This window comes from Thermobia domestica, chromosome 2, assembly GCF_964235325.1.
Source record: "Thermobia domestica chromosome 2, izTheDome1.hap1.1, whole genome shotgun sequence".
Classification (NCBI taxonomy): domain Eukaryota; kingdom Metazoa; phylum Arthropoda; class Insecta; order Zygentoma; family Lepismatidae; genus Thermobia; species Thermobia domestica.
In genome coordinates, this window is record NC_137455.1 from 50898478 (window position 1) to 50922440 (window position 23963).

Below are 23963 nucleotides of genomic sequence, written 5' to 3' on the forward strand. Positions count from 1 at the left end.
ATACGAGATTTTTGGCAGCACCTCTGCTACGAGAAATCCTACGATAAATGCTTCCGTCTAAAATTAGCCTAAGTTCTCCCGCCCCCTCTCTCCTTTTTAAATTTTTTCCTCGTTTTGTCAACTTGTATCTTAGATTTTCTCACAAGTTTCCTTACTATGAAGGTAATTACTTTATATCTAACAAACTTTATCACAGCTCTGTATTCATGTGCTTGTTTTTAGTATATTTCAGTTCTTTTTTGTACCAAAATAACTAGTAAATATATGATGGCAGAGATGTCCAAAATCTATTTACACAAATTTCATTGAATATCTCAATGATGTAATATAATAAATTCTAAAACATATTACGTTTTCTTCTTTTATTTCCAGGAAATGAACTCCCTGACTTCTACTTATTTACTAATTGCAATTCTACTTGTAGTATCACAAATAATGGGCATATATATTCCACTACAGGAGAATTCTTTCTGTTTACCATTTTTGGAGACACTTCTTGTTAACGAATTTAGGGAACAATTCTGTATTATCGCTATGAACGATGTAAATACGACCGAAAATGTTGAAACCTCATTGGTTATGAAGAACACAATAACAGTGATTTCTCTACAGAGAAATGAAGTAGAAACGTCTCCATCAGCTAATGAAATTTTCCTAAAATCTCTGAATGAAAACTGTGACACAATTATATCTTCAGGAAGACATACATGTTCATTATTCAGCACTATATATCATACAAGTAAATTGTCAATCCAGAGGAAAATAAGAAAATATTTGGTTATGACGAATAGCGAAGAATTTGATGAAGATGAATTTCTGAATTGTGAATATGTAGCTTTCTTTCCCTTTGTATATATACTAAAGGCTGTGCAACCACTGGAAAATGGTGATTGTATTTTGATGTCGCACGTTATTGGTAGAGACTTAAATCCAGTACGATTTAATGTTTTGGCCAGCTGGAAGAATTATACACCCAAATATCTGTACCATATATTAAATCATAATATGATAATCAACCTAAATGGCATAACACTACGATTAATTGTATTAGGCGATTATGAAGTGGATAAGCCGAAATTTCGTAAGTTTGTAGAATGGTGTGATCATAAAGTATTGAAAGAGTTTTCTAGAACTTATAATCTTACATGGGAAACACATTTTTTCATAGAGTTTGGTAAAGAGACTGATAATAAATCCGGTAATACATTTTTATCGGCGTTTAAGAAACTAAAATATCATATTGGAGTTCCAACATTACGTATTAGTTCTTCTTTGAAAGAGGTTCTAGATTTTTCCACTTACTTATGTCAAGTTTATGCCCAATTCCTAACTCCTCCTCCGAAACGAAAAGAATTTCATCTATTGTCAGTATTTTCACCGTTGTCATCTGAAGTGTGGGTTGCATCGATTGGTTTTATGTTGATTAGCTCTGTGGTTTTACGTCTGTTCTCTATGTTACACTACAAAGTAGCATCTCCAGCAATAAGTAGAGAAAATAAATCTCTAGACTGCTGCTCTTCTAGTTTATATATTTTCAGTATTACACTTGGCTTTCCAGTACCAATAGGTACTACTCCCTCTGTAATTGGACACTTAGTTACATGGCTTTTTATGACTTCAGCTATGATGGTCACTGCTTACAGTTGTAATCTTGTGTCTTTCCTTACACATCCTGTATATGAACTACCAATTGATACTTTTCAGCAATTAGTAGATTCCGATATTGTATGGGGACCTCGTAGCGACGGTTGGGTAGCTGTGCTTAAAGAGAGAGATGATCCCCTGGTAGAGATTCTGAGCAAAAGGCATTTATCTGTAGATGATGTTCAAATGACTGAATTAGCGAAAGATGGTAAATTGGCCTTAATTTGCGCTGTACTCTCGACTGGCTATATATATTATTCAGATGCTATTGATAGAAATGTAGCTCAGACCTTTCATTTGATGAAAGAAATAATAAGCTCTAATTATTTTGGAATACTTTTCCATAAAGGTTCACCTTTGGTGAAAACTTTTGATGTTTTTCTCAGTCGTATTGTCCAGTCAGGAATATATGATCACATTTACCATATGTTAAGTTTTGAAGAGAGGTTGGAAACTGAAGAATATGAGAAAAGTTGTACAGAATCTCCGTGCCCATTTTCTCTTAATGATTTATCTAGTCATTTTGTAATCTTTGTCGTTGGTCAAGCAGTCTCAATTTTCGCTTTCACTCTAGAGTATTTAAGTAGTTTCTGTAAATAATATAAGTACAAACTCGGTTACCTAAAAAAAAAAAAATGTTTATACAGAAATATTTTATAAACTGAGAAATGTGTTATATCAAAATATTAGTGATAATATTATGGTTAAAAAGTTGTAAATTTTAGATTCATTTCTCGATATTTCATAGAAACATAGACGAAATATTGCGTTTGTTGTTGTTCTTTGGTCAAAATCTATTCAGATGTAATTTGCTATACAAGAATTAGTTAACATATGTTAAATACTATAAAATATGTTAAAAGTTATATAGTTGAGACTAATAATTTTAGTTGCTTTCTCCCTGTATATATACGATATATTTTCCAAATGATGAATATTGTAAATACTATCATCTGTTTTGTGATCGTATAAAGTACAACAGTACCAGCAGAGGAAGATTGACGAATAGCTTAAGAAAATGGAGAAAATCTAACATCCATTTCTAATGTTTTTCAAACTAAATCATATCCAGTCATATCTACCTATATATATATATATATATATATATATATAGGGTGGCTCATTTTAATCTTTCCACGGAAATATCTCCAAAACGGTTGAACATAAATGAACCGAATAAAATCTCAAATAAGAAATGCCATGGGGCATATAAAATGGTGTTGTCGTGGTGCCTCTCAGGACCGCCTTTCATGGGTGCCCAGGGCCCAGCTTTAAAATTTCAAATTGAAACATGGGTCGAATGATACCTCGTTCGATAGATCTTCAAACACTAAACAGATTTTTCATATTGTGGTAAAAGATTTTTCATATTGGTCACCGTATTCCAAATGGCCGTCAAGACAGATGCCTGTATCAGATAAAACGTCCAGTACCACTAATATGAAAACAGTTGAAGATAAATGAACAGAACTAAAGTGAAACAGGAAAATGGCATGGGACACGTCGAATGATGTCGCGGTTACCCCCAGGGCCGCCTTGCAGGGGGCCAGGGCCCAACTTCGAAATTTTCAATTAAAACACGGGTCGAGTGAACCTTGTTCGATAGATCTTCTGACACTAAAAAGTGTTGTGACAAAAGATTGTCCATATGGGACACCGTTTCCAAACTGTCCGTCAAGACAGTACCTGTATCAGATAAAACGTCCAGTACCACTAATATTAAAACGGTTGGAGATAATGAACGAGACGGGACTCACGAAGGAAAACACCCCAGACGAGAGAGGTGAGAAGACTCACAAAGAAAAAGCCCTGTACATAATATACAAGAAGACACAGAAGGAAAAAATCGAACCAATATCGTGCAGATGACAGTTGAATAAAACCAACGTTTGTACACATTGTTCTAAAAACTGCATTGTTCAACAATTTTGTTTCAAATTTCAGTTGATTCATTTTTGCATCAAGTCATTGCCTGCAATAAAAATGGAAGGTACAATTTAACACGAATTTTAACTACTTTTTCTCATTACAGAGACATCTGTCTCTAATAAAAATACATTTCAGATAATTTTGTTGTGTAGATTCAATTTGCTAAGCCTAAGGTTCTCATTTGCAATTTCACCGTTCCTTCCCGCTTCACCCACTTACGAAGCGAGGTTGCAGCGATAATATTCTAGGAATTAGATTTCCTTCTTTCAATTATGGGATTCAGTAGTATTCATAAAACCAGTTTGGGGCCACTTCCTCAAACCAGGCTTTTTTATATATGAAATCCCCCAGCATAGAATCTAATTATACACATCGAAAATTACATCTTCCCCACATTGACCTCATACATCTTCAATCTACTTTTATGATATATAACCATAAAAGAATTTTACACCTAAACGTACATTTAAAACTTATAACTTATAGTGCTGTTTTTGATTGAAAAATAGTTTTTGTTTGATCGAAATCCGTCCACAGATGGTCGAATGATGATAAGTTAAAGTTAAGTATGTTGATTCGCTGGTTACACCAGACGCACATACATATATTCAGCTTACAAACCAGTTTTAGTTCAGAGAAGCAAAGAGTATACAGCCTCTCTCTTTCCTTCTCCTCACACCAACATACATATATATGCATTAGCCTCTTCCTTCAACAGAACTTCTAGCTAGCAGCGGACAGAGGGCGCTATACAGTAACGTAGTCTCCTTTGGGGAGAAAACGTAATACACGACGTCATTGAATCCGTGACGTAGTCTCCTTCGGGGAGAAAACGTAATACATGACGTCATTGAATCCGTGACGAAATATCTCTCGAGTTTCTTTCTTTCTTCTTCCCATCAACACTCAGCGATACCAGAATATCAGAACTAAATCCTAAGTTGCAAGACGAAAAAAGGAAAAGTCAGGGTTGCCAACTCAATATTTTTTTCGGAACGTTCTAGGATTTTAATTTTTCAAGATATCGCTTTAAAACATATAGGGATGAATTCACCCCATTAATAATAAATATGATAATTGTTAAAAATGAGTTGGCAACATTGATAGTCACCCCCAAATAACGTTAAAATTCCATAGCTCAGTCTCTAATTAACCGATTTCAAAAATTCAAACGGTAAATGAATACTAATAACATAACCAATTTTATAAAATGCATAAATGGTTGTATAACCCACAGGATAGTTTTCCCTTTTTCAATATCTCTACAAAATTTCATTAAAACGAAAAAATAAAAACTACTACCATAAGTCAAATAAAATTTTAAGACTTTTTTTAAAAAATAACATTTTCCCGAAAACTCAAAAATACACCCGTAAAAAATTCCCGAAATTTCGAGTTTGCTGTAACTTCATTAAATATTAACCGATTTTCAAAATTCAAACGGCAATCAATAGAGAAATACATTTCCTATCTATTGAATGTCTTATAAATTGCATAACTCTAAGGATATACTTACAAAAACTCATAGTTTTTATAGTGTTGATACTATAAAAACACTTACACACTTAAAACATACTTAAAATTACAAGTTGGGATATTGATAATGGAATCTTCTGTTAACCTCGTTCTCAATAGGAAACAATGACTTCTTAAACTCCGTCCACTGATCATAATTCAAGCTGAATAGACAACCGTTAATATCAAAAACTACTTGAACTTCGATTTGCACATTTTTCACAATTACATTGAAATTATTAGTAAGAATGAACTTCTTTTGGGGATCCATTTCTAACCACTCCATTTTTACTTCTGACGACATATTTTTGTTCATTTTTGTTATTTTTGGATTCGCAAAACCGATCCTCATTTGAAATTTACATACAGAACTCAACAGTTGGATAGTTATCTTTTAGACCAGTGTATTTGATTTTTATTCCATCTTTAACGATCTCATCAATCATTTTATCTGTTAAGTGTTTTGTAAATCTAGGTGGAAGAAAAACCTTAAACTCCTCACACTCAATTAAAATGCTCTTTCCATACTTAGTTTTAATCTTTTCCATTTTCACAATCTTATATTCTGTATTTAATTCTAATTCTCTTAATCCAATAACCTGTTTTTGTTCAAGACTTCCAAGCTTGTTTAAAAATTCAATATGACTCGCCATCGTATTTATTATATAGAAAATCAATCAACACTCTTCAATTTTTATCTTCACCAAAAAATATTTAATCATTTTTGTCAATTTCGTTTAATGGAAAAACTTCCATAAAACAATACAAATGAGTAGAGACTGGATTCGTTAATGAAAACAGTTTGAGGGTGACCAACTGATAAAGGTCCAGTGCTGGTGGACCTTAGATTCTTGAATTGTTTCTGATATTTTTCTTTAACGTTGCTTTGAATGACATCAGCTGTCTTTTCATACTCTAAAAATTTTAGCAACGTCCTTACCTTTGAACCATATTGCTCCGCCATCATCGATCACAGTTAGAAGCTCTTGGTCTTGAAATTTAAACACGCTCATGATAACTGGTTGTCGTATGGTTGTTTAAGGCTCAAGTGGTTCATTTTCGTTAGTGTGTTGAAGTTTGATTAAGCGCTTGATAGACTAAGTCTATAAAGCAAGGTTAGGGGTTAAGGACAGTGAAAATTACTATCTAAAACTCTTCTACTACTTTCTCATTCTTAGGGTCATATGTAAAGTTCTTTTGTCCAATTAAAATCGCATAGCATATAGTATCAGCAGCCACAGCTTCTGCAAAGTCTACCACAATCTTTATGTTTGTTCTCTCATTTACCGATATATTCTTCCGATTACTACAATTAATCACATACATTGGTCTGTTATCTATAAATTCTTTAGGGTTATAGTACATTTCGGTATTGCGACATGTTATTCTCTTAAATGCAGTATAATCTTCGTACATCTTAAAATAATCCTTGTTAGCAATATCTAAGTTTCTTGATTCTTTTGGAAATACTTCATTCCTTCCATTCTTAAGATAGATATTCTTTACCTTACAATGATCAAACTTACTTGCATCTGCTGTTTGTTTGCCACTTCTATCAGTTTGGAACATTACAACTACGAAATCAGGCATATCAAATTGTCTAGAATTAAATTGAGTAGTAACATCAAACTCCAAGAAAGAACCTGTAACAGTCTTTTGAACACATTGATAAGTATGGAATGAAAACATGATTTTAGGTTCTTTAAGAATATTCAACTTTAACTTGTTTTCATAATTAGATTCGTATTCAACAATAGGCATTCTTATCTCCATACTTTTTATTGTTATTTTTCCATCATGAGGAGCTGCTCCTGATCCAGCCCATTTGTACAAGACATTGTTATTGTTGTTAGCTTTTGTAAATGTTATTCTCAATCCACCTTTCCACATAACCTCTTTATAATCACTTAAGAAGCCTGGAATTAATCTTAATGGATACAAAACACTAAAGTCCTTTCTTAGACCAAGTTTATCATCTGTTTCAAATCCTGCTTGTTTTAGATATTCAACTTCTGGCTTGGAAATCTTTAATGTTCCGACAGCTGTAGATGTTATTCCTTTTAGTTCAATCTTATCTATAACAACAACATGCTTTCTAACCTCAATTTGAGAAAAGAAGAATGGGAAGAAGTTATCTACAAGTTTTATAGTATCGTTTGCGCCAAATGTTCCTCCAACTGATGCACCAACAACTTCAAAAGTCATATGACAATCTGCTTTGTGTGGATGTATAAAGCCATCACCCACATCGAAATCAAACTCAATATCTTTGTTAGCTTCATTCAAATTATTAAATGTTCTTGTGTTTGCTTTAAAACTTTGTAACTCGTAACTCTCAACACTATCCATTTATTATAAAGAAAATCTTGAAACATCGTTGATAAAAACTGTTTGAGGATGAACGTTCTGTAAGGGGGGTTAAAACTCCCCCTTGGCGCTTTTATGGGATATACCCATAAAAGACTCATGAAAATACTTGACATTTTGGACCTCCGAATACAGAGGGGCTAAAAATTTTCTGAAATTTAGTACCATCTGCTTGCTTCGTTTGTTTTCTTTTCATTTGAACAAACTTATAATCCCCATCCCAACTTAACCTTAGCACGGGGGGGCGCGGTGGCTCAGTGGTAGAGCGTTCACCTCTGGTGCTTGGGGTCCCGGGTTCGATCCCAGCCCCCGCCAAGTGAACTTTGTGGTGGACAAACACCGTGCTCGTGGGTTTTCTCGGGGTACTCCCGTTTCCTCCCACTTTCTTCATTCCACCATTTCACTCATCTCTCATTATCACCGTCTCCTTTAGCCTAACCGGCATAACCGTGGGACGTAAAACTTACAGATTTCATTTTTTTTAACCTTAGCATTCATAGCAGTACCAATCCCAAAAGCAGCTAATCGTTTACCAATTGATGCGTCACTACTAAATGCTCTTTTCCATGCTTTAGTTTCTAGTTCCTTATCTGCAATATGTCTTGACTCTGTATCTTTATTGTCTCTGTAGTATATATCGTGTTCTTTACTACAAGCCTCATCTAATGGGTTAATACCTTCATCACCTCTCTCTAACCTTTCTTGAAGCTTAGTCCCAGGCCCGCAAAATCTAAAACCTCGAATATGTAATTCAACTGGAAGTTTATTAATCAAATCATTCATTAGTCCTTTCCCAAGCTTCTCATCATTCCAGAATCGTGGTGGTAATGTATTTAAGATCTTAATCAAATACCCTATACCTTTTGGATCATTAGGAATAAATTGTGAAAGCTTATTATTAATCATACTCACTATACCTACTTTCTCATAGTATAAGTTATGATTTCCAGCCTTTTCTTCTCCGTCTATAACTATTAACCGATCAATTAACTTTCTCACATCATCCATCCATATATATTCTTTAGGTAATTCGTTGTATATTTTTATTCCTTCCCCAGACTTTGGTGTTTTCTTTCTTGGCGGTGTTGGAGGTAAAGATGGTTTAATATAATTATCCCAAATAGGTTTGATAATATTAATGTACTTAGAACCTCTACTAGATGCTACCTTTTTATCTCGATTATATTTTTGGAAGGCGGCATCTGATTCTATTATTATTTCCTTGTACTGTTTAAAATCATCATCATCATAATCTTCAATGGTTTTATTAGTATTCATCGTTAACAATTCCCATAGACCTTATGTTCCTTTATAAGTTTTACCATTACTTATCAAATCATCACCATTCACTTTAACTTCAGAATTTTCTATCTTATTTATTATTTTTCCATCTTCATCTGCAGCTCTTATTCCAAATACACTATCATTTCTTTTACTATAATATTTCATTGCAATCTTACCAAATGATTGTGCTGTTGTTAAAGGTTCTACTCCTTCCACTTTGTCTTTAATTTGTTTTCTCATTTGTTTTATTTCGCCCGTTATAGGCGTATCACTACTACTTGGAGAACTATCATAAGATATCTTTTTAGGTGTTTCTAGTAGACTGGGATCTATTGAAGCCGTCTTATGTGCAACTGGAACCAGTTCAGTTATTAGATTTTTTATTTTGTTCTGCTACTTCTTTGATCTCACTTCCTAAGTTTTGAATAGCATCAATTACAGGCTGTTCTTGCGTCTTAAATTTATCATATATACCTGCTCTTTCTTTCTTCCAAGATTTGAAGCCCTTTATCAAGAACTCCTTTAACTTGATATTCTTATTAATATCTTTCTCATCCATTTATTATATAGCAAACGAACAAACGTCAATAAACGTCAGAGAACGTCAATAAACGTGAAAAAACGTTAATAAACGTCAAAGAACGTCAAACGTTAAAACGTCAAACATCAAAAACATCAAACGTTTAAGAAGTGTTTTATCTTATTCCTATACTTACCATTGTTTACCTTCCTTGTCATATCAATTACTATAAAACCATAATCTTCTTGCCAACATTTTGAACATATCTCTTTAAATTTATCATAAGACATATTTCCCCCAACAAACTCATTATACACATGTTTAAGATTAGTATCATCTTGCCTGAATATGCATAGGAAGTTAACGTTATCTCTTATAAGCTGTTTAGGTACTTTTGAATATGTTTGTGCGAGATAGAAACAGTCTAAATGTCTATGCCTACCTCTTGTAAAGTAATTTCTAACAGTATCTTGATTCTCCAAAATGTAATCGTCAAACACAACTACAGAGTACTTTTCGCATTCATCAATAGGTTAAATAGAATCATAACCGCTTAAGAACGTTGCTATATGCTTATTGAACTTTAGTTCTGCTTTTTCAAATTGATCTTTTAACTGCTTATACTTTGGCTGATTCATGCTTTTAGAATATATGTAGAAGTAATTATTGTTTAACCAACCTGGCTGTAATAAAAAATTAAGTAGCAAAAACGTTTTACCACACCCAGATGAACCTACGATAAGACAACGAATATCATCAGGTATAAGTTCTCCATTTCTTTTCTTAGCTGCTGTTTCTTTTATCATCTCTTTTACATCCCAATTAATAGTTTTCTTACTCATTTATTATAGAGAAAATCGTCTCTTTTTATGATTAGAGAGTACAGACCCGGTTCGTTGATGAAGGTTGTGTGAGGTTGTTCATTTGGAAGGGTGTCCGGATTACGGACGCATTTGTAATCTCCAGGTCTTCAAATCTACTCTGAAACTTTGGTCTTACGTTATCTTTAAGGACTTGACTTGTATTTACATAGACTATCTTATATCTTTAAGTTGCTCTCTGATCTTAAGCAACGTATCTTTTATATATTCGCTATCCATTTCACCATTTAATGTTATTATCATCTCTAACTGTTCTTTAAATGAGTTAATACAAGTGACAATGGTTTTATATTCGTCTTTTCTTTTGCTTATGTTTAACTTAGAAGACAAACCTGTTATTATAGCACTTCCAGTTGCAAGAGACGTTGTTAATATCGAGTAAATTGTTACAGGTATAAAAATATTAATAAACCCAGTTGTTGCAGAAAGTATAACGTGATCAAAGTGTAGTATGCATATTTAACAATTCGTAGTTTTCTCTTTTTCTTTTTTTTAAACTGTATTCTAACGTTTGAATGACATCTTCTATTAACTTGATTACTTTCTCTCTTGGAATATCTCTAGGTAAATCAAACTCATTCATTTATTATATAATACATGGCTAAGGTATTTAAGCTAACGAGTGATACTTCTGTTTTAAAGAAGAAACTCCATTACGAATTAGACAACAGGAGCAACAATTTAAGTATAGGACTAGTTGGGTTTTACAGTACACATCTAACTCCAAACATAACAACAGAAAAAACAGTTTCTCATATGGTGATAGACAAGTTTTTATACCAGAAGGGCAATACAGCTTAAACAGTCTTAATGAATATTTAAAATCTCAATCCATCAACATAACATTATCAGAAGATCATTTAAGAAATAGAGTTAAAATTGAAACTGATAGTAATGATGTTACAATTGGGAGTATAGGCGCTGTCCTCGGGTTTAATGTTTTTGAAGTTTTAGAAAAGAACAAAACACATATTGGAAGTAAGTTGCCAAAGTTTCATCCGTTTGATACTATAAATGTTCACTGTAATATAGCAGATGGCATGTTTGTTAAAGATACAGAATACACACATAGAGAAACAGGAATTATTGCATCATTTAAAACAGATGCCGAGTTCAAACATAGTATTATTTACGAGCCTACTTATCCATTATTTTTCCCTATATCCAAAGACAAGGTTGATAATTTTGAGATAAGGATAACAGATGAGAATGATTCCTTAATTGATTTTGGTGGAGCAACAACAACTGTATTTTTACTAACTAAGATTTTCTCTTAAATAAATAGGAAGATGTGTTCTATTAAAGGTTGTATGTTTAGTGTTCCTTATAACGAACTAAAGGATTTAAATATCGATCATGTATTAACAAAGAAACAACTTAACGATAAATCTAAGAAAATTAAAGAAGGTAAAGGAATGGATTTAACTTTAACTTCTGCACAAATGAAAAAGATTAAGAAAGAGCATATGGGTGGTTTTATCTTTACAATTCCAGCCATTTTAGCAGCTTTAGGAGCAGTTGGCTCATTAGCAGGTGGTGCAGCAGCGATTACTAAAACTGTACTGGATGCTAAGAAGAATAAACAAGAACTTGAAGAACAAAAAAGACACAATATGGCTATGGAAGAAAAGCAGGGAGCAGGTAAACCAAAGAAGTCAAAAAACTAAAACCATTGACCAACTTCGATATAGAGAGGTTGGCTAAAGAATTAAAGATAAAACGATTTAGAAGTGTATTTATGAGTGATGAACTTCCACAAAAACCCTATGTAAATGAGTGTGGTGTAGTTAACCTTGATAAATCAGAAAACATTGGTACTCATTGGATATGCTATTGGAAAGATAACAACATAAAGTACGTGTTCGATTCTTATGGTGGTGTTCCTCTTAAACAACTAGTACAATATCTTGGTACCGAAAACTTATTTTACAATGACGAACGAATACAAGACTTTAATTCAGTTATATGTGGTCATCTTTGTGTTAAGGTTTTAAATCTTCTAAATCAAGGGTATTCTTTTAGTGACGTTATGTATATGATTAAAAATGATTAGGAGGCTACAGCATAGCCCCCGGTAGGTTAAGTGCTTTTATGGTTTACATCCATAAAAGTTTCGGTCTGGAGCTTCTTAGATGAAAACACAAGTGAGTAAAGTCCAGACTCGTTGATAAAAACTGTTTGAGGATGAACGTTCTGTAAGGGGGAGATAGGGAGCTCCGATCGGTGCTACCAAAAATATACATGTTGAAGTCTTGGACTTTCTCTCGACCTTCCTTTTGACCTTCTACTCCCCCTTGTCCATATTAGTAAAGTTTTGTATGTGGCCATCTTTGTGTTAAGGTGAGCGTTTTGCTCACCTTTAAAATCTCTATATGCCCGTTGATATTAAGGTCTTAAATCTTCTAAATCAAGGGTATTCTTTTAGCGATGTTATGTATATGATTAAAAATGATTAAGTGCTTTTATGGTTTGTATCCATAAAAATTTTTCTTTAAGATAAATATGGAAGCTATACACAATAGATTTTTAGATTATTTTGAGAAGCATGAAGGTGAACTAGATGCACTAAATAGATATAATTTTTATCAGTATTTTCAGGATGTTAGCGAGATAGGCTTAAAAGATAAAAACAACGTATATAATGTTATTGATTTATGGAAAATGCTAATACCAAAATTTTTCTACACGGAAGAAGAGTTGGAAAAGTTATGTCCAATAATTACCTTAAAGGACTTGTTGTCAAATTATAGCTCTAGACCATTAGAATGCAGTAATTGTGGTAGTAAGTCATTAACAAAAGGTATGAGTAGATACATTTGTGATGATTGTTCTGTAGAGTGTGGTTGGGTTTACAGTACTTGTGAAGAAACGAAAGCTGCTTGCGTACGAAAACCATGGTATGATACTATTAAAAGATTTAAGTTACAGTTATCTCATTTGCAAGCTTTACAGGATAGAATTATTCCGGAAGAGGTGTTCAAAGTGTTAAATGATGAATTTAGAGATATATCAAAAGATTTAATATCAACAAAAGATGTTCTAGAAGTACTAAAGAAAAACAAATACACAAAATATTATGATGATGTCTATTTAATACACTATCACCTTACCGATCAAAAACCATTAAAATTACAACATATGGAGGAAACACTTATAAATGAGTTCGAAAACTTACACGAGGTCTTTAGGGAGCTGTATCCGGAAAGAGCATTGTTTATTAACTTAAAATGTGTATTGTACTATCTGTTGAAAAAGCACGATGTTCATGTTGATATTGATTTTAAACACTCATCTAAACAAATAGAGATGTTAAAGAAATGTTTTGAAAAATTAGGATGGACATTTTCTGTATAATAAATGAGTATGGATATATTTGGTAATGTTAAAGATAGAAAAGATAATGTTGATATTAGTGAAGAAAAATTAAAATTGTTGGAGAATTTAAATGATGTTGTTAGCGTAAGTCAACTTAGATCAATAGAAGCCCAATTAGAGAACGATAGAAAACAATTTGAAGATGCATTAGAAACGTTACAAGACACATACATAAAGAAAGAAGATATTGAAAAGGTTAGGATGGATACTACTAAATTGATTATGCAGAAAGAAACCATGCCTCTACTATATCGATTAAGAGATAAAAACGTTAAGGAGCCAATCTTTAGAATATTTAATCTTTCTAATGGTTACAAATTTCTCTATAATGGGAAAATAATGCACATGGAATTAAGTTTGGATAAATACTTTCTAGATATATATTTGGGTGATACTTTGACTAAAGAGATACCTTTTGACTTTAAGAAGAACGATATAATTACGATTAAACCAAATAAAAATTCTGCTATGGAAGAAGGACAATTATTGTTTGTTGTAATGTACATAGAAAGAGAGCTTTCCTAAAGACGTTTGCTATATAATAAATATGGATATCTTTGGTAATGTTAAAATGACATCAGAGTTAGATAATACAGTTGTGAGAAAAGATATTGCTATGTTAAAAGAAGAGCTTAACTTCATCAAACGGAGTTATGTTATAGAGCTTCCAAGTCGATTGATATCAGAAAATGTTGAAACTCCGTTCTTTTTAATACATAATCTATCTACCGCATACAAATTTCTTTATAAAGATAGGATAATGCATATAGAATCATCTTATAATACGTATTTTATAGATATATATATTTAAATGGTTCTCTAATTGAAACTTTTCCATTACACTTTAATATAAATGATAAATTAGCAGTTAGACCATCTAAAGATTCTGATCTGAAACATGGTAAATTATTATTGCTTATTATGCATGTAGAAAGAGAAGACGAAGATAGTGATGATGATGATGGTGAGAATGTTGATAGCATAATATTAAACAGCGATAGTTATTGATTTTCTATATAATAAACAGGATGTATTGCGTTAAGTGTAAGAAGTTAACAGATACGGAGAAAGATACCATTAGAATTGAACAAACAAAGAATGGAAGATATCTAAAGAAAGGTATTTGTTCTGTATGTGGTGTTACTAAAACTCAATTCGTTAAAAAGCCTGATTGACTAGAAGAAGGTAAAGGTGTTAGAGAAGACATTATAGAAGAAATTCACAAACCATCTAGAAAAAACTTTGACAGATTAAGTGTGGTTATAAAAGGTATCGATGATCTTTGGCAAGCTGATCTTGTAGAAATGGATAGTGGAGTATTAAAAGGTGTTTCCAAATTAAATAAAGGTTATAAGTATTTGCTAACGATTATAGATGTGTTTTCGAAATATGCGTTTGCTGTTCCTGTTAAAGATAAGAGTGGGAAGAATGTTACAGAAGCAATCGAATCCATATTAAGAATGAGAAAACCTAGTAACTTACAAACTGATCAAGGTAAAGAGTTTTACAATAAATAATTTAAGAAGTTAATGGAGGAAAATAAGATTAATCATTACTCAACCTATAGTGGTAAGAAAGCTTCTGTTTTTGAGAGATTTAATCGAACACTTAAACAGAACATGTGAAAAAGGTTCACAACACAAGGGAATTACAAATGGATAGAGATATTACCAACACTAGTTAAAGAGTATAATCATCAAATTCATAGAACAATTGGTTTAAAGCCTATAGAAGTTAATAAGAAGAATGAGCAAACAATATTGGAGAAAGTGTATCAAAAAGAATATAAGCGTGTTAAGCCCAAATACAAGTTAGGTGATCATGTTCGTATAAGTAAGTCGAAAGGGTTATTTGAGAAAGGATATACACCTAATTGGTCAACAGAAGTATTTGTTATTAGTGAAGTTATTCCGTCCAATCCGCCTCCATATAGAATTAAAGATTTAGAAGAAGAGGATGTGCAAGGTAGATTTTACGAACCAGAACTATTAAAGACGAAACACAAAGATGAATACTTGGTAGAAAAGGTGTTGAGAAAGAAAGGTGATAAAGTATATGTTAAATGGCTAGGATTTGATGATTCGCATAATAGTTGGATAGATAAAAGTAATGTTGTAGTGTAAATATAGATGTTTGTCTTTTATGGCTATTTTCCATAAAAGGATAGTTTAAATGAGATAAGGGGGTAGCGAAACGATACCTCATAACATATATTTCCAGCGCTTGTATTCTTTCCGGCAGACGCTCTACTTGTCAAATAACAGGAGGAGGCTGGTAACGAAAATGAAGTTAAAAATAAAGATTTTCTATATAATAAATATGGGTACTATGGATAGTTCTCTTAGTTTAAATGATATTTGCTATGAACAGATCAAAGATAACTATTGGTATGGTATCTTTGGTGATTTCAAGTTGATTATAGATAAGAGTACAGGATACTTCAATGCTACTAAGTTGTGTCAGAGTGGTGGAAAATCATTTAAAGATTGGCTAAGATTAGTAAGAAGTACAAAACTACTTGAATATTATGATAAAAAAATTAGCTGGAGCAGATGTGCTCCGGCAAAAATAGTCATATTACATAGAACCAAAAGGTACAAATAAAAGTAACTTATTAATTTCAGGAACATATGTTTACAAAAGAATACTTCTAGAAATAGCCTCATGGTTATCGCTCGATTTTTATGTTAAATGTAGTAACATTATAGAAGACTACTTTATTCAGGGTTTTAGACAATGCCAACACAATAATGAGGAACTACAAAGAAAAGTAGTAGAGATAGAACAAACAATGGAAAGATTAAAAATAGAAAACACAAGACTTAGAGAGATAGCAGCTGAACATACAGAAGATCCAGGGAAAGCACACAAACTAGTTATTATTAAAAAGAATCTCTCCCCTATTCAACTACAAAAGATATTAGAAAAGTACGAAACAGACAAAAGAGAGCAAGTAAAGATCTATGAGAGTTACAGATATTGGATTGGAAGAATTCAAGAGTGCAGTATAAAGACAAGATTACAATGCCTCCAAGAAAAATATCCAGACATGACTATACTGTCTAAAACCAAAGACCCAAACTCGATTAACCTTCTCAATAAAGTAAAAGAAAAGTATGATTGCGTTATTTCACATGGTTGTCATGTAGATCTAAAGAATGCAGATGGAGAAGAAGATGATGAGTTTGTTATTGATTTGTTTTTAAGTATAAGAGATTTGTAGAGGTAAGGGTATTGGACACCCTTATCAGAAGAAGAATTGATTAACAGTATAGATTGCTTGTATGATACGTTATTATCTTATAATTAGCGCTACAACTTTTATGGTATAATAGCCATAAAAGATAATTAGTTAAACATTAAACAAAACCATCTGTTGCAACATCGAATGCTAAATTCAATATACTACCTAAATCGGGATTATTATGATATTTTCTTATTATAACTCTCCAATCTACGTAGTGTCTAAATATATATATAAAGTCTACAGATAGGTCTTGATAAATTGAAATGTTATCCCAATAAACGCGGTCTTTGAACTCTGCAATAAATTCTTCAGATAGGTTTTGAAACATCGAAATCATTTCCCAATCTACTTCGTCAGCGTAATCTCTTATAAGGTTTTCTGATAATTGCTGAGTCCTACATAAGCTCCACCAATGAACTCTATCTGCATGTTTTTGTATAAAGGCTTCAGAGAGTGTGCTTTCATAAGATATAGCAACAAAATCAACTTTGTCTATAAACTCATTAATAAATTCTTCAGATAGGTTTTGATTTAACGATACTGCTTCCCAATCAACTCTGTCTGCAAATTCTCTTATAAAGTCTTCTAATAAGTCTTGGCTTCCTGAAATAATCCCCCAATCAACTTTATCAGCTAATTCTCTTATAAACTCTTCCGATAACTTTTTCCACGAACATATTTCACTCAAATTAACTTTCTGCAGATATTTGCGTATGAAGTCTTCTGTAATGTGATCATAGTTATATTCCTCCTCATAATCATCATAACCTATAGATAGCCATTGTTCATCAGTCAGTGAATCTAATATTTCATCAGACAAGTTCATAACGTTCGCATAGAGAATGTTTTGTATAAGAAATGAGTTGTTTTCTTTAGTGGCCTTCTTGAACAAATGATCTAACATACCTATGGACACGCTAAAATTTATTTTGTCTTCATCATTATAACCACCAATATCTAAATATTTACATACACAATCAAATATAGGTTTGTAAGATAATATTTCCTTAGCACTAGTCATTTTTGTTTTTATTCTTAGATTTTTAAATTTATTTAATTTTTGTTGGTTTTCTATATGACAAATATGGAAAAAGAATTTGATTTATTACATAATAGACTTAAACTAATTCACCATGATCTTAAACTCTTAGCAGGACTACTAGAGAAGCAAATACTGTTAAAGGAAAAAGAATGATTAATAATGCAGCAAAAAAATCTGATTTGAGTAGTGATGATGAATATAAATATGGTAGTGATGATTATGATGATGATGATGAGTAAGTTTACAAAAATGATTTAATTTTAATATGTGTATATGTGACTTTGATGGGGTATTCTCATCAAAGTCGTGTTCTAATACAACGCGTAATATGTAGACAATGGCAGGAGTGTACAATGTTAAGCGTTGTATTAGGACAAATGAAAATGAACTGAAATAATCCGGTGAAGATAAAAATTGAGTAATAGTAAGATTTTCTATATAATAAATAAGATGAGTAACTATAGTAAATTTACTGTAATAGATTTAAGACGACAATGTAAAGAGAGGGGAATCAGAAGATATTCCCGATTAAGAAAAGCAGAACTGATAGACCTTCTTAAACAATATGATGATGAACAAAGCAGAAGACAGATTAGAAATATATTCCCATTTAAAGAAGAAGTATTTGAAAGACCAAAACCGAAAAGATCTAAGCTAAAAGTTGAATTGAAAGAAACATCATTGAAATATAGATTACAGACATTTAGAATAGAAAACATTGATGGATATAAAGATCCTTTGAAATTCTTAAATGCAAGTAGTAGGATTGTTAAAAATAAAATCAAGGACAGTTTTAAACTTTTCAATGCGCTTAAAGTTAATATGTCATTTATTTGTAAATTTAAAAACGAAAATACGATACAAGAACATAATTTTAAAACTTCAAATGAAATAATACTCGAATTTACAGATTTAGATGACTTTTGTAAAAAACCTTCATACAAACTCATAAGAGAAATGGAAGAGTTTCAAAGTAAAGGATCTGGATGGATGTTACATTCTATAGACTTTTTAGAATTAAGAATTAATAAGTATGTATCAATGAGAGGTTCCTCTTACATAGAACTTCCATACATGATTAAGAAGAGAAGAGCATGTGTTAATATAAAGAATAATGATCAAAAGTGTTTCCTATACTCAGTCATATCTGCATTATATCCAGTTAAACATGGGCAACATGGAGACAGGGTCTCTACATATAAAAAACATGAAGATAAGTTTAAATATGTTTTTAAAGATATCCCATTTCCTGTACAAATTACTGATATAGCCAAGTTTGAAAAGAGAACTGATATTTCCATTAGTGTATTTAGTTTTGATGATAACTATTCAATTTTTCCACTTCGAATCGCACAAGAAAAGAAAGAAAAACATATTCATCTGTTATATCTTAAAAGTGAAAAGAAAACTCATTATTGTTGGACTAAAGACTTGTGGAAGCTTGTAGGCAGTCAAATAACTAAAGATGGTCATAAAAGATTCCTATGTGAAAGATGTTTAGCTAAGCATTTTAAATCAGAAGAGTTATTAAAAGAGCATGAAAAATACAGTGGATTATATTCAGCTGCAAAAATCGTTTTACCAAAAGAATGGAATAAGGTACTTGAATTTATTAATCATAAACGATCTTTAAGAATTCCATTTACAATTATTGCTGACTTTGAATCACTATTAAAGGAAATTATTACATGTCAACCTGATCCAGAAAGATCTTATTCAAACGCATATCAAGAACATAAACCAAATAGTTTTACATACTATGTCAAAAGCACTTTAGATTTTTATAAAAGCAAACCAGAAGAATATATAGGAGATAATGTATCAGATGTATTTGTGGAAAAATTAAAAGAAGAAGCTATTAAAATTGCAAAGATTTATGATACTTATAAACCTATGAATCGCCTTACAGAAGAAGAAAGAAATATATTTGAATCATCTGAAAAATGTCATATTTGTGAAAGAACTTTTGAAGAACTTCCACGTTTATTAGAAAAGAAAATAGAGAGGTTAAATATTTTAACTAGTTATTTAAAAAAAGAAAATCGAAGAAGGTTATAAACATCTAGAAGAGGAATTGTATATGAAAAATGATGATGATGATATTGATGATATAGATGACATATTAATAGATATAAAAGAGCAAAAGGAGGATATAGAAGTTATACTTGATGAATGTACTAAAGAATTGAGAAAGACTATAAACAATATAAAATCATGTATAACCAAAGTTGCTGATCATGATCATTTAACTGGAAAATTTAGAGGAGCTGCTCATTCTTATTGTAACATAAAATATACAAACCCAAGATTTATTCCTGTGTTCATTCATAACTTATCTGGATACGATACACATCTATTTATAAAAAGTCTAGGAGGTGGAGAATTAGAAGAAAAGATAACTATAATACCTAACACAGAAGAAAAGTATATTACATTCTCAAAAACGATAAGATACAAGAATAAAGAAAATAAAGAACGATCAATCCAATTAAGATTTGTAGATTCGTTTAGATTTTTATCAAGAAGTCTAGCTGAATTAGCAAAAAATTTAAAACCAGAACAATTTAGAGAAACATTAAAATTCTTTCCTAAAAATGTAATTGATTTAGTAAAAAGAAAAGGTATCTATCCATATGATTATGCTGATTCACCTGAAAAACTAGATGAATCTGTTCCACTATCTAGAGACAAGTTTAAGAATAGATTAACAGGAGAGGATATAAGTGACGAGGATTATAACCATCATCTATTAATCTGTAAGATATTTAATTTAAAAATCTTAAGAGAATATACTCAATTCTACAACAAAACAGATCTACTTCAATTAACAGACATTATTGAAAACTTCAGAGATACAGCTCTTAATACATATAAATTAGATCCTGCATGGTATTTCACAAGTCCAGGCTTCTTCTGGGATGCAATGTTAAAGATGACACAACAAAAATTAGAATTGTTAACTGATTATGATAAACTGCTCTTTATAGAAAAAGGTATAAAAGGTGGAATTTCTCAATGTTCAAATAGATATGCAGTAGCTAATAATAAGTATCTAGAAAATTATAATCCTAAAGAGAAAAGCTCTTACATAATGTACATGGATGCAAATAACGAATATGGATGGGCTATAAATCATCATATGCCTTATGGAGAATTCAAATGGAAAAAGATTATTAATGGTGTAAATGATAAATACTGGATAAATAAAATATTAGAGACAGACGATGAGTCTAATACTGGATATATACTAGAAGTCGATTTAGAGTATCCAAAAGAACTTCATAATAAACATTCAGATTTGCCATTAGCTCCTGAAAATTATATAAACAACAAGAAACTTCGAAAATTATTAACAACACTTTACAATAAAGAAAACTATATATTACATTATCAAAATTTAAAATTCTATGTGTCACAAGGTCTCAAAATTAAAAAGATACATAAAATATTAGAATTTAAACAATCAGGCTGGTTAAAGAAATATATAGAATTAAATACAGAACTTAGGTCGCATGCAAGGAATGATTTTGAAAAAGACTTCTATAAACTAGCGAATAATGCAGTATTTGGAAAGACTATGGAAAACATAAGAAAGAGAGTAGATATAAAACTAGCACATAATGTAGAATTAGCAGAGAAACTAATAGCTAAACCTACTTTTAAAGATAGAACTATATTTTCCGAAGATCTAGCTGCTATTCATATGTATAAGACAAAAATTACTTTTAACAAGCCTATCTATGTTGGGATGTCTGTTCTGGATATATCTAAAATTTGTCTATATGATTTCTATTACAATGTATTGAAGAATAAATATGGAGATAAAGTCAAACTATTAATGAGTGACACAGACTCGGTTATAGCACATATAGAAACAGAAGATGTATATGAGGATATGAAAGCTATGTATGAGCATCTAGATACATCTGATTACAAAGATAATAACAAATATGGGATAAAACAAGTTAACAAGAAAGTATTAGGAAAATTCAAAGATGAACTGAAAGGTGAAATCATAGGAAAAGTCGTAGGTCTCAAATCAAAGATGTATTCAATACAAGCACCTCAAATAGACCTCGAAGATAAAGACTTTAAAAGTAAATTTGATAAAGACAAATGTTGTAAAAAGGCAAAAGGAATAAAATCGAATATTGTTAAATCAGAAATAACTTTCAAAGATTACGAAGATTGTGTCTTAAAAGATTATGAATTATATAAAATGCAAAATACTATTAGGAGTAAAAGACATAATGTATATTCAGTAGAAGAAAACAAGCTAGCATTAAGCTCTTACGATGATAAAAGATACATATTAGAAGATGGGATACATACTCTAGCTTGGGGCCATTATTCGATAGATTTAAGGAAAGAAGATTTACTAACAAAGCTAAAAGAACTAATGGATAGCTATATCAAAGGGAGACAAGAAAAAGAAAAGCGAAGAATAGAAAGTTTAAGAAATGTTTAGATATAAGTTTTAGATGTAAGTTTAGGTGTAAAATTCTTTTATGGTTATATATCATAAAAGTAGATTGAAGATGTATGGGGTCAATGTGGGGAAGATGTAATTTTCGATGTGTATAATTAGATTCTATGCTGGGGGATTTCATATATAAAAAAGCCTGGTTTGAGGAAGTGGTCCCAAACTGGTTTTATGAATACTACTGGATTCTTACTCTAATCATCTTTTCTTCTGTTGCAACATTCGCGAGGCGGGAACAATAAATACCCTCTGTGATTTCCTATAAGAATTTTTGTCCTGTTCATTTATCTTTAACTTCTTTCATTCTATGGACACTGGACATTTTATTTGATACAGGCACCATGTCTTGGTGGCCTGTTTGAATACGGTGGCCAATATGAAAAATCTTTTGCCACAACCCTTTTTAGTTTTTAAAAATCTATTGAACGTGGTATCACTCGTCCCATGTTTCCATTTAAAAATTTAAAGTTGGGCCCTGGCCCCTCATGAAAGGCGGCCCTGGGGGCCACCGCGACATCATTCGACGTACTCCATGCAATTTTCCTGTTTCACTTTTTGTTCTGTTTATTTATGTCCAACCGTTTTCATATTAGTTGTACTGGAACGTTTATCTGATACAGACTCTATGCTCTGGCGGCCATTTTGAACACGGTGACAAATATAAAAATATTTTGCCATAACACTGTTTAGTGTCTGAAGATCTATCGAAGGAGTTATCACTCGACCCATGTTTTCATTTAAAATTTTAATGTTGGGCCCTGGGCCTCATGATAGGTGGCCCAGCGGGCACCACAATTACATCATTCATTGTGGCCCATGGCATTTCTTATTTGAGATTTTGTTTGGTTCATTTATATTTAACCGTTTCCGAGATATTTTCATGGAAATATTAAAATTGGCCACCCTATATATATATATATATATAGATAGATAGATAGATAGATAGATAGATAGATATAGATATAGATATAGGGTGTTTCAAAACAATACCAACAACGTTTGGGAGGTGATTCCTGATATCAAGATAAGACACAAAATATAGACCAACCTGGGCGTACAAATGCTTCCTTTCGGAGTTATAGGCTGCCGAAAACATGAAAAAATAAACTTTAAAGGTCCGTAGCTCTAAAAGTATGGGACCTACCGTAGTCAGGTCAAGACTTCACTTAGGAACTAATACGTGCCCTATTTAAATATCCACGTTTCAGAATTCTGTGGCACTTTCGCAACAATTTTTATAGAGATAGTTGGTGAGTACTTCAAATTATATGCCCATAGCCAAGCTGCCTCTATAAAAATTGTTGCGTGAGTACCTTAGAATTCTGAAACATTTATTTTTGAATAGCGCACATATTAGTTCCTAAGTGAAGTCTTGACTCGACTTCGGTAGGTGCCATAGTATTGTAGCTATGGACCACGAAAGTTCATTTTTTTCATGTTTTCGGCAGCCTATAACTCCGAAAGGAAACATTTGTGCACCCAGGTTGGTCTATACTTTTCGTATTATCTTGGTGTCAGGAATCACCTCCCAGACGTTGTCGGTGTTGTTTTGAAACACCTTGTATATAGTCGTTGAATGTAGATCAAAACAAAATTTTCTTTTACGTATAAGGTGCATTATCCTGGAGCATTGCTGACGGATTTATATGAATTTTTATGACGGGCAGAAAGTACAT

General features: G+C 31.8%; 1 protein-coding gene across 1 annotated transcript; it reads left to right on the forward strand.

Moving 5' to 3' along the window:
• The first annotated feature begins 780 nt into the window (after positions 1-780).
• Positions 781-2244, forward strand: LOC145679007 (putative glutamate receptor). Its single transcript, XM_081749608.1, has one exon. The coding sequence runs from the start codon at positions 781-783 to the stop codon at positions 2242-2244; it is 1464 nt and encodes a 487-aa protein (XP_081605734.1).
• Positions 2245-23963: the final 21719 nt, after the last annotated feature.